Source organism: Terrapene carolina, unplaced genomic scaffold (genome assembly GCF_002925995.2).
Source record: "Terrapene carolina triunguis isolate 2854851 unplaced genomic scaffold, T_m_triunguis-2.0 Scaffold23, whole genome shotgun sequence".
NCBI classification, from domain to species: Eukaryota; Metazoa; Chordata; order Testudines; family Emydidae; genus Terrapene; species Terrapene triunguis.
Window position 1 is genome coordinate 27,780,818 of NW_020664374.1, and position 12,935 is coordinate 27,793,752.

General features: G+C 40.5%; 1 protein-coding gene across 1 annotated transcript in view; it reads right to left on the reverse strand.

Annotated features, from left to right (window-relative positions):
• LOC112112035 (dystrophin) overlaps window positions 1-12,935 on the reverse strand; it is a 1,981,667-nt gene that overhangs the window by 1,076,178 nt on the left and 892,554 nt on the right. Inside the window, exons 31-32 of the mRNA XM_026649948.1 lie at window positions 5,168-5,278; window positions 732-905 (exon numbers count right to left, since the gene is read on the reverse strand). Coding sequence (XP_026505733.1) covers window positions 732-905; window positions 5,168-5,278 — 285 coding nt within the window. The remainder of the gene's footprint in view (window positions 1-731; window positions 906-5,167; window positions 5,279-12,935) is intronic.

The window sequence follows — 12,935 nt, forward strand, 5'->3', positions numbered from 1 at the left end:
GACATGGATTAATGTTTAACAGATTTGAAACAATCTGTTTTTTTCATTTCCAAACCAATTTTTTTTCAGAACTTTCCATTTTGATTTTTAAAAAAGATATTTCAACTTTTTAAGAACATAAGAATAGCCATACTGGATCATACCAAAGGTTCATCTAGCCCAGTATCCTGTTTTCCGACAGTGGCTAATGTCAGGCGCTTCAAAGAGAATGAACAGAACAGATAATCATCAAGTGATGATTCTCCCAGTTTAGTATGAAAACAAATTCAAAATACAAAAATTTCCCACAGAATGGAAAGTTTGATTTTCAACCAGCTCTAGTAGCCAGTTTCAACATTTCAACCATATAATCAGTTTCCCCTGCTTTTTTGTAGAGTTCGAAACACATTTAAAAATATAGGGAAAATGTGATTTTAAAACTGCAAAAACTGGCAGAGTGACTCAGGCACATGCGTAATATCCGAGACAACTTAAAATGGATGAGTCCTTGATTTTCAAGAAAGAGAGAAGTAGGAAATAAACATATGGGGTGGGTATTTCAAACATTCTTAAGATACACAGGGTCACAAATTCCCATGAATTTCAATGGGATCGGTGCTCCTAAATCTCTTAGGCATTTTTGAAAATCATATATATATAAATCAATCAATCACTCCCAACCAGAATTACTTGACATGTGAATAGACAGGAAATTCTTTGGAAAAAAAAATCTCTGGACTGTACATACATACCATGCAATGATCCAACTGTGACTGCACTACCTCCTGCTCTACGCTCTTCATCTCCAACTTGGGCACCTGCAATTTTACTTCATCTAAAATTCTTTTACATTCCTGTAGACGCTGCTCAAAATTGGCTGGCTTCTGGAACAAGCGGAACTTCATGGAGACGTCTTGTAGTTTTTTCTGAAAAGTCAATATGGGTCAGTGGTAAAAATGGGAGGGAAAAATGTAGACATTCTCAGAATGGGTTACCAATCAGTATGTTTTCTCATGATTTCTTGCCCCTCAAAACATTTGATTCTTCAACTAGATCTCAGCTGACACCAGTCTTTGTTTCTGTACAAGGAAGAAAATCCTTCCCTTCTCACTTGCAAAGGGCAACTAGATGCAACAGAACTGGTGATATTCTGCTGCATGGGAAAGAAGGGAACGGGTAGAAGGTGCCTGTGTAAGGATCTATACTCCCAGTGCAGAGCAGATGGTGAAAGCTCAATGTTCCCTAGCATGCAGGGGGATTGGGAGTGGCTCCAGTATCCATTTTCCCTGCAAAGGGGATCACACCATACATAAGACACCAGAAATGTAGCTCACTTCCATGATATAAGCTTTATAGGGATTGAGAGATAATCCTTCCTCTTGTCGCTGTAGGGGAAGCCCTGCATGAAGCTTGTGTACTGTACATAGGCTTGGCACAGGCTCTGGAATTTAGTTCTCATATAATCAGAGACTTTAAGGTTAGAAGGGACCCTTATGATCATCTAGATTGACTTCCTGCATATTTAATTAAAGTAGATTTAAGAAACAAACAAAACCCCTAGGTAAGCAGAGGAAAATTTCAAGTGGTTATTCCTGTGGCATATATGATGTTTCTATTTTCCCCGTTTTTACATGCTATTTGTCTTTGTGAATTATTATTGTGCCTAATTACAAATCTCCACAACAAGTTTATGTTTGTTTATTTTTAATAAATAAAAGTAGTAAGGTGCTGGAATCATGCTGGGGGCCAACATCTCTGTGTATACATAGAACAAGTAACAGCACAGCTAGGGACAGAGCAAGCTTCTCCCAAAAATCACCCTGCCAGAATCCTGTCCACTGGGAAATGAACTGAGTCTACCAGTTAACTGCACTAATGGTAATGATGTTCAGTCATTAGTGACCTGGGCTTTCTTAGAACCAATGACCAAGAGGTGGTCTGCACCAATATATATGAATTGCATAAAAGCTAGTCAAGTCTCCATTGCACCAATTTAAGTTTCCTCTTTATTGTTGTTCTCAGCCAATGAAGTACTCATGTACTCCATCACATTTTGCCCTTTTTTGGGGGTGGAGGTGGAGATGGGTTATTTAGCCATGTATTATGCTGATTTTTGTCTAAGAGGGTCTAACTCTTGGGTAGCTAAATACCCTAAAATGTAACTGGCTGTCATTTATATATAAGTAACCTTAATAGTAAAGTGTTTTATACAGAGTGCAACTGTGGAGTTTCAGGCAAGGAAGAGGACACAATCCATTTTGTCAATAATTCGGTGTAATGTTTATACTTTTAGATTCTCTGGTTATTATATTTTAATAACACTGAAGTATTATTAATAATTTGTGTTATTCATTCATCTGTGAGGAAAGGGAGTCAACTGAGCATTTTCCTTCTTCTAGAGCAAGATGAGTTACGTAACAGAAGATCATAAGGTTATTATAAGGAGGAGGGAGAAAAATTGTTCTCCTTAATCTCTGAGGATAAAACAAGAAGCAATGGGCTTAAATTGCAGCAGGCGTAGTTTAGATTGGACATTCGGAAAAACTTCTTGTCAGGATAGTTAACCACTGGAATAAATTGCCTAGGGAGGTTGTGGAATCTCCATCACTGGGGATTTTTAAGAGGAGGTTTGACAAACACCTTTCAGGGATGGTCTATATAATACTTAGCCCTGCCGTGAGTGCAGGGGACTGGACCAGATGATCTCTCGAGGTCCCTTCTAGTCCTACGATTCTATGATAAGTAACATAAAAAAAACAAACCACATAGAAATGTTTCCTTTTCTCTGCTGTATAACTGCTTTGAGCAAATCATCTACTTCTGAATTCCCAGCAATAGCACTTTATGATAAAGGACATGGGACTGGTTTTCAATTCCTCAAAATGTTTCTAACCTACTAGGAGTAAATGGTTCATTAGCTACCACGACAGAATAAGATTATTGTTTTAGCTAAACCTCCTTTCCCCCTTCCTTCTCTCAGGCTCAGAACATAGCTCTCAAGATACATTAATACAAAAAAGAGAAGTTTGGCAAGGGAGTAGCTGTTCCACCACTTTATGCACAATTATATCTTTTTTGCAGTTACCATTTATTTTGTTTAGATATTTCAATGAATATCATCACCATATTGAGTAGGTAATGCATATAAGGAATTTTCCTTAGAGCAAAAAATAAATGTGTACAGTATTTATCTATAAATGTCTGCTCTTTGCAAAAAAATATAAGTAAAGACAGATGTTTTGCTGTCTGATTCATCACTGTGGTACTCCAGTTTTAAGTCAGTATAACTCAATTGATATCAATAGAGTTGCACTGTCTTAAAACTGGAGTAACAAATTAAAAAATCAGCAACTTGTTAGTTTAAGTATAATGTGTTTAGTTTTCAGTAAAACTGTGATTGTGATTCATTTCATGTATACACAAAAAAAACCTTTAAAATTATGTAAATTAACCAATTTTGGTTCAGATTTATGTAACTGCATGTTATCTAAATGAGTCAATTCAGATTGACAAAACTCATAGTAATGTGCATGATCATTTAGAGGCCTTTTGAGGAACTCTTATCAGGACAATAGGGTGTTAAGGAATCAACTCTATCACATGTAGGAAAAGAAATTAATGGCATATGTATCAAATAACTCCAAAAACATTAAGGTCTAAAAATCTCAGTAACCAGATCATCTCTCCAGCTGTTCATCTCCTCCTGTGAATAAGTCCTGTTTTAGGGAGGATATTCTTCTCCCAATACACACACATCTCCGTAAAGGTTAGCTTTTGCCTAACTTGCCCAGTAAGCCCAGAAATGTTCACCAGCTGTGTTGTTGAAAGTACAAAGATCTATGTACGGATCCTTTTGAAACCAACATTTCATTGATGGAATGCTGGCACTATGAGAGTTGCCATGGAGACCAGCAGGGAAAGCGTTAACAGGAGATATGTAGGTAGTTACATATATTCATCAAGGAATGAATAGATCCCATAAGGAAGAGAAGATATTAAATAGCATCAAACATGTTTTTCAAAATAAATAACTTTTAACATTCTATTACTAGACTTTTCTATGTCCCTCAGCACCAAACATTACACACAAACATTAATCAATTTATCCTCTCAGCAGGTCTGTGAGCTAGGGAAGTATTATCATTCCCATTTTGGAGACTGGGAAATCGAGGCACGAATATTAAAGAAGACTTTGGCAGAGCTGGGGAAAAAACAGATAACCTCACTCACTGTCCTGTGCCTTAACTGCAAGATCAAACTCTTGCTCTTTGCTGTTAAATCATGGTGTTTTGCTTACCCTACCATGAAAGATGAGATGATCAATGATGTATTTTAACATGAGTATCAATGTATTTATTTCACAGCACCATGGAAGCTCGGTCTATTCAACTTTTGGCATGAATACTAAAGAGGATTATTGGGCCAGGAATATTTCAAAGACCATTTGGGAGGGCACAAAACAGAAAATGGAATTTTCTTGCTCCTAAATGTAATTAAGCCAGCCCTCATATCTAACGTGCCTCCCTTTGTTTATTAAGTGAGTTGGAATAACATGTTAGTTATCACTTTTAATCAGCAATCAATTGCTCAGGCTGGACTTTGGTACTCCACTCATACCCCTTACATCTGGCAAGTGCTTAAAATATGGGCTACATATCCTGCAAATAGTTTTCCTTAATACATGAGGCTACATATCCTGCAAATAGTTTTCCAGAAATATTTACAGTACACAGGAGACTTATTCAAATCATGCTTTTGTCCCTAAAATGGAGTCCCATACACTTGCCAACTGGCCTATTTTTAATACAAATATCTTAATATATCTCAAATTATGATATACCCAACACATCTTTTCTGGTGTTACTTTTTATGCTATTATTACTCCATAATGGGTCTACTGAATTGATGACTATTTTGATATGTGCAGCATTTGATATGCTACAATTGTTGACCATTTTTGCCATACATTGTGGCAGGCAGAAATAAAAAAACAGCACTAATAAAATATAGCAGGAAATTTATCATCTGATTCTGTGATTTGTTATGCTGACTACTGCTACATAATAGCTCAAAGTTTCAAGGAACAACTGAAACACCACATATACATAAATATAAATTATCAAGAATATTTCAACATATAACACAGTGTTGTTTATAGGAAGAATAGGAGGAAATGGAGGTTACATACCTGTGCAACATCAATTTGGGAGAAAACTCTTTTGGCAACATCCTTACCCTGGCTTCGTTTTTTCATTTCTTCCAAACTGATCTCATGGCTTGTCAAATCAGATTGTATTTTCTGTTGGAAAACAAACTTAGTAATCAGATGTATTTGAAACATACTTTATCCTGCTACAGTCGGAGTATCTAATTCCTGACATGTATTAAAGAGACATTAAGCGATATTAAAACTCTGGAAGAAATAATGTAAAGAAGAATTATTTGTTTACTTCCTTATAATTCATTTTATTTTATTTTCTTGTGTGCAAACTCAATAATACCTTTTCCTCCTGCTTAAATGTAAAGCCAAATTCTGAGTTTGTGACAATGACGACAATCTGTTGCTAAGGACATTACAATTACATTCCAGATACTGAATATAGATTTCCTTCTCAAGAGAAGCAGATGGATTACCATTGTTTGCCTTTGAAAAAAATCTAAAGTAATTATGGAAAAGAAACATACATAAACAGGTAAAGGAGTTTACTTGGATATTTTTATTTCTTGTTTGACCTGTTGTGTTAATAGCTTTTTAGGAGATTTTTGATATAAATTATAAATATTTTGATCAAACTACCTGCTATGTACAGTAAATGACATCATCTTACACTGGTATGTATTCTGATATCTATAAATGTTATTTAACTTGTGGTTTAGGACTCACTGACCAAAACTTGCATTCACTGTCTGCTAAGAAAAGGCAAATGTACAACAGTAGGCTGATGACAAAGGACATTCATGCATTCATCTGAGCCATTTTTTAGTTAATATTTCTGTCTGTCATTTTCAGCAAGAACCAGCAGGTGATCAAATTACTACAATGCAAATTTCAGCCCTTGTCATCTCATCATAAATCAGTCTGATAAAAAGACACCAACTGATTTAAGCAAAGCTGACCAATGCTATAACATGCAAAACAATTCATATAATGCATATTGATATAACCCAATTTAGACTATTTCAAAACAATTTATGTGGAAATTGTTAGAAAATGAATATCTGCTAGTAGCAGATTGCTTAACAATTACTGCTGAGAATAGGAACTCTGAAATAACTATTAGCTTTTTTCTCATCAGGAAGAATATTTGAAACCATTATTGCTAAATGGAAAAAAAAAATCTAACTGTAACTTTGATCTATTCCCTGTATTAATTACACAAAAATCTCACAAAACCACTACAGCCTACCTATAAGTAGATGCATTTCTAAGGTATACTATCTCTTAAAACAAAAAAACTGTATTTCAAGAAAAGAAATAAGAACTTAAACTTTATATTGCCACACAAATTAGGAACAAGCTTTTTCATTTAGTTTAAATGTGAACAAATTTGAAAATTGCAAAATATTTTTTTTAAAAATCACATCTTCATTTGTATGTTGCTTACAAAGCTATATATACTGTATGCTGCATGTGTGATGATCAACATGGGCATAAAGACTTTTTTATAAAGGTGTCCAGTGCAGGGGCGGCTCCAGGCACTAGCGCAGCAAGAACGTGCCTGGGGCGGCAAGCCGCGGGGGGCGGCCTGCCGGTCACTGTGAGGTCGGCAGTCAGGCAGCCTTCGGCGGCACGCCTGCGGGAGGTCTACCGGTCCCACGGCTTCGGCGGCAATTCGGCGACGGGCACGCCAAAGGCGCGGGACCAGCAGATCACCCGCAGACATGCCGCTTGGGGCGGCAAAAAACATAGAGCCGACCCTGGTCCAGTGTATAATAAAACAATAAGAGAGCTAAGAATCTTAGAGTAGTTGGGCACCAGTGTGTCCTGCTGTACTATACATGTATTAAAATACATTTTTAAAGAAACAGGCATACAGAAATTTGTAAAACCCCATTAGCAATGATAACCCCTTTATGTTTTCGAGGCTCAGATACACAGCATTATTTATAGAACTAGTTAGAAATTTTCCGATGGAAAATTCGGTCAGGAAATGATGATTTGTTTAAAGTGAAATGTTTAGCCGAAATATGTTGATTTAGAAAAAAATTCCTTTAAAAAAAAATCAGAATGGAGAGTCAAATATTCCATTTTGACCTTTTCAGAATGCAATGTTTGATTTGCCATTTCAAAATGACTTTTTCTTTCAATATTTAAATATTTGACATTATATAATAAAATTTTAAAATGTCAAAATCAGAACAAAACTTTTCCATTTTATAAAATACTTTGATCAGTTCCCTCCTCGCCCCCCAAATTTCATTTCACAGGAGATTTCATTTTTGTTCTATTAAGGAACAGAAAAAAAATCAAAATCACATAGTTTCCAAGGAAATGGAAAATCTGCTTGCCATGAGTTTCAATTATTAAATTCTGAGCTCAAGTATACTAATGCATAAAAATTGACATGCAAAAAATTACAAAGGACTGTGACTCTGGTTTGTTCTGATATAGCACAGGGAGGCAAAGGAGAGGGACAACAGGGACCAAGAACTTCATGAGGCCTTTGCACCCTCTGCCACTTATGGGGCAGGTATGGAGAGAAGCAGTGCTGGCTGAGACAGATGTGGGAAAGGTTATTCAACCAGAACCCCTGTTGCACCAAATGCCATTCCCTGCAACTACCCCTACAGCAGGATCAGAGGAGGGGAACAGTGCTGCTCAGCATATGGAGCTGGAAGAAGCCAGTCTATCAGGCTCCCTGTCCCCACCAGCAGCCTAGATACACTCTACTCCTCCACCACCAGTTGTGCAGGGGTGAGGAGCTGCCCTGACTGGGAATATAAAGTGCAAGCCAGGAGTAGCAAGCAGCAACCTAAGGATTCCCCCAGGCAGCAACCTATGGATGTCTCTGTCTGAGAAAACCATTAAACTAGTCTTTGAATAACTACTGCTAGTTTGTTTGATGGGTAGGTGGAAGGGACTGCAGTGATAGGTTTCTACTGCCCATAAAAATATCTATTTATGGAATTTAATGAAACCCCATGCAACTGGCCATTTTGCTTCACTGCACTTTTTTGAGACCAAAAGCAATGTAAAATATTTGCCAAGTACAGATGATGTGCTCAGCTTTGTACAAAACAGAGAGAAAGACATGGTCCTACACTCGTGGGCTTACAATTTGGAGGACAAAATAATACATCTTACTTCCTGTTGCCATCCCCTCTCCCATTATGGCCCCAAAGTGCCTAACTCTAAGTATGAGAGTAGCTACATTGACTTACCTGATGCAAGTGACGTTTGTCCATACAAAAAGAAAAAGAAAACATTTCACTCATTCTTCCTTTAGGACTTTTACTTTAGAAAATCCCAACTATCATAAAATATGCTTAGTCTAGCTTGTAATTTGGGGCCTCTGGTTGAGCCAGCACCCTCAGAGCTGTGTGGTGGATGTGCAGCTGCTATGCAATAATTTAGGAATATTGATCTGTAATAATGTTATGAATGTTTTATGTGACCCGGATGGGGAGACAGTCACTATATAGCTATATTGGGTTATTGGACTCTGCACAGGTCGGAGAATGGTTTGGAAGAGTTATCTGAGGGAAGGGATCAGAAGGAGATCCCATCGACCAGAAGGCATGGGATGCACTGTCTTAGGGATGGGAGTTCCACGACCACCACTCCCAAGAGGAGGAGGTGGGTGGTGGTAGTCGGGGACTTCCTCCTAAGGGGGATGGAGTCATCCATCTGCCATCCAGACTGGGAGACTCAAGAAGTGTGCTGTCGAGACTGATTAAGCCCTCGGACCACTACCCTCTTTTTACTTCTCCACGTGGGCAGCAATGATTGTCAAGAATGACATTGAGTGGGTCACTGCAGACCATGTGGCTCTGGGAAGAAGGATAAAGGAGTCTGAGGTTCAAGTCATGTTCTCATCCATCCTACCTGTTGAAGGAAAAGGCCCAGGTATGGACCATCGAATTGTAGAGGTAAATGTGTGGTTATGCAGGTGGTATCAGAGCTTTGGATTCTTCCACCATGGGATGTTGTTCCAGGAAGAAAGATTGATAGGAAGAGATGGCATCCACCTAATGAAGAGAGGGAAGAGCATCTTCGCAGGCAGGCTTGCTAACCTAGTGAGGAGGGCTTTAAACCAGGTTCACCGGGGGATGGTGAGCTAAGCCCAGAGGTAAGGGGGGGAAGTGGGATACTGGGAGGAAACACAAGGAGGAGGGTGCAACAGGGGAGGCCTCCTGATTCATACTGAGAAAGTAGGGCAGTTAGCTAGTTATCTTAGGTGCCTGTACACGAATGCAAGAAGCCCGGGAAACAAGCAGGAGGAATTGGAAGTCCTGGCACAGTCAAAGAACTATGATATGATTGGAATAACAGACTTGGTGGGGTAACTCAGATGATTGAAACACTGTCATGGATGGGCATAAACTGTTCAGGAAGGACAGGTGGGGGAGAAAAGATGGAGGAGATGCACTGTATGTAAGAGAGCAGTATGATTGCTCCGAGCTCCAAACTGGAGAAAAGACTGCTGAGAGTCTTTGGGTTAAGTTTAGAGGGGAGAGCAACAAGGGTGAGGTTGAGGGGGGCATCTGCTATAGAGCACCAGACCAGGAGATTGAGGTAGATGAGGCTTTTTTCAGACAACTAACAGAAGTTTCCAAAATACAGGACCTGGTTCTCAAGGGGGGGGGCCTTCAATCACCCTGACATCTGCTGGGAAAGCAATACAGCAGTGCACAGACAATACAGGAAGTTTTTGGAGAGTGTTGGGTGCAACTTCCTGGTGCAAGTACTGGAGGAACCAAATACGGGTCGTGCTCCTCTTGACCTGCTGCTCACAAACAGGGAAGAATCGGTAGGGGAAGTAGAAGTGGTTGGCAACCTAGACAGCAGTGACCATGAGATGGTTGAGTTCAGGATCCTGACAGAAGAAAGAAAGGAGAGCAGCAGAATACGGACCCTGGACTTCAGAAAAACAGACTGACTCCATCAAGAAACTGATGGGCAGGATCCCCTGGGAGCTAACATGAGGGGGAAAGGAGTCCAGGAGAGCTGGCTGTATTTTAAAGAAGCATTATTGAGGGTGAATGAACAAACCATCCCGATGTGCAGAAAGAATAGCAAATATGGCAGGTGATCATCTTGTCTTAACAGAGAAATCTTCAGTGAGCTTCAACACAAAGAGGAAGCTTACGAGAAATGGAAACTTGGAATGATAACTAGGGAGAAGTATAAAAATATTGCTCGAGCATCCAGGGGTGTAATCAGGAAGGCCAAAGAAGAATTGGAGTTGCAGCTAGCTTTTATGCTTTTTTTGCGTTGGTCTTCACAGACAAGGTCAGCTCCCAGACTGCTACACTGGGCAACACAGTACGGGGAGGAGGTGAGCAGCCCTCAGTGGTGAAAGAACAGTTAAGGACTACTTAGAAAAGCTGGACATGCACAAGTCCATGCGTCCGGACCTAATGCATCTGAGGGGGCTGAGGGAGTTGGATTTCAGAGCCATTGGCTATTATCTTTGAAAACTCATGGCAATCAGGGGGAGGTCCCGGACAATTGGAAAAAGGCAAATATAGTGCCCATCTTTAAAAAAGGGAAGAAGGAGAATCCGGGGAACTACCGACCATTTAGCCGCTCTTCAGTCCCAGGGAAAATCATGGAGCAGGTCATCAAGGAATCCATTTTGAAGCACTTGGAGGAGAGGAAGGTGATCAAGAACAGTCAACATGGATTCACCAAGGGCAAGCCATGCCTGACCAACCTGATCACATTTTATGATGAGATAACTGGCTCTGTGGATATGGGGAAAGCAGTGGACATCTTGACTTTAACAAAGCTTTTGAAACAGTCTCCCACAGTATTCTTGCCAGCAAGTTAAAAAAGTATGGATTGGATGAATGGAGTATAAGGTGGATAGAAAGTTGGCTAGATCATTGCGCTCAACAGGTAGTGATCAATGGCTCGATGTCTAGTTGGCAGCCGGTATCAAGCGGAGTGCCCCAGGGGTTGGTCCTGGGGCCGGTTTTGTTCAACATCTTCATTTATGATCTGGATGATGGGATGGATTGCACCCTCAGCAAGTTCGTGGATGACACTAAGCTTGGGGGGGAGGTAAATATGCTGGAGGCTAGGGATAGGGGACAGAGTGACCAAGACAAACTGAAGGATTGGGACAAAAGAAATCTAATGAGGTTCAACAAGGACAAGTTCAGAGTCCTGCACTTAGGACGGAAGAATCCCATGCACTGCTACAGGCTGGAGACCGACTGGCTAAGCGGCAGTTCTGCAGTGGACAAGAAGCTGGATATGAGTCAACAGTGTGCCCTTGTTGCCAAGAAGGCTAACAACATATTGAGCTGCATTAGTAGGAGCATTGGCAGGAGATCGTGGGAAGTGATTATTCCCCTCTATTCAGCACTGGTGAGGCCACATCTGAAGTATTGCATCCAATTTTGGCCCCCCCACTACAGAAAGGATATGGACAAACTGGAGACAGTCCAGCGGAGGGAAACAAAAATGATTAGGGGGCTGGGGCACATGACTTATGAGGAGAGGCTGAGGGAACTGGGCTTATTTAGTCTGCGGAAGAGAAGGGTGAGGGGTGATTTGATAGCAGCCTTCAACTATCCAAAGGGAGGGTTCCAAAGAGGATGGAGCTAGGCTGTTCTCAGTGGTGGCAGATGACAAAACAAGAAGCAATGGTTTCAAGTTGCAGTGCGGGAGGTGTAGGTTGGATATTAGGAAAAACTATTTCACTAGGAGGGTGAAGCAGCACTGGAATGGGTTACATAGGGAGGTGGTGGAATCTCCATCCTTTGAGGTTTTTAAGGTCCGGCTTGACAAAGCCCTGGGTGGGATGATTTAGTTGGTGTTTGTCCTGCTTTGTTCAGGGGGTTGGACTAGATGACCTCCTGAGGTCTCTTCCAACCCTAATCTTCTATAATTCTCAAAAAGAACAGGAGTACTTGTGGACTAGAGACTAACAAATTTATTTGAGCATAAGCTTTCGTGGGCTACAGCCCACTTCATCGGATGCATAGAATGGAACACACAGAAAGAAGATATTTATACATACAGAGAACATGAAAAGGTGGAAGTAGCCATACCAACTGTAAGAGGCCAATCAATGGAGATGAGCTATCATCAGCAGGAGAAAAAAAATTCTGATTCTGTGACTCGCATGTATGAATGAATTGGTCTAGCTTAATAGGAGGCTGTAGGAAAAACAAGCAGGAAGGCAACACAATGTTCTCAGTAAGCTGCCTCCCAATAAGGGGGGCATTGCAAGACAAAGGCCAAGCTATTAGGTGGTAAAGATGCTACTTCTAGGCTCCAACTCCAAGCTACACAACTGTTTTGCCAAGTCTGAAAATGCAGAGATCAAAGGGACAGTTAAAAGGCAGGGGCGGGGGGGCAGGGTGGAGAGGAGAGTTGTCAGTGAGCTGTTCCTGTTGAGAACAGACTGATAAGGACACAGAGACAGAAACTGCAGGAATGCCTGAAACAGTTAGCCCTTTCCCAAACTTCCAGGAAATGGGCAGCCGTAAGAAGGTAAACATGCATATAGTCTGAGTATTGTGTTAAGGTATTTTTCTCTGAAATGCTTAGTTGTAAATTAATAATTCTTTTCTTTAAGAAGGCTGCCTGGTCACCATATTAACCACTGGTCATAGCTCCTGAAGAGAACTGCTGCTACTGAACCGAAGTAGGACCTGCTGAGGTGATCCCTGTTAATACCAGGAGAGCGGAAGAATTGCATGATTCCACCCTGAGAGAGGTGATGGCTTGTGGCCTGAGAACAGGGCTGGCTCCAGGCACCAGGCACCCAAGCACATGCTTG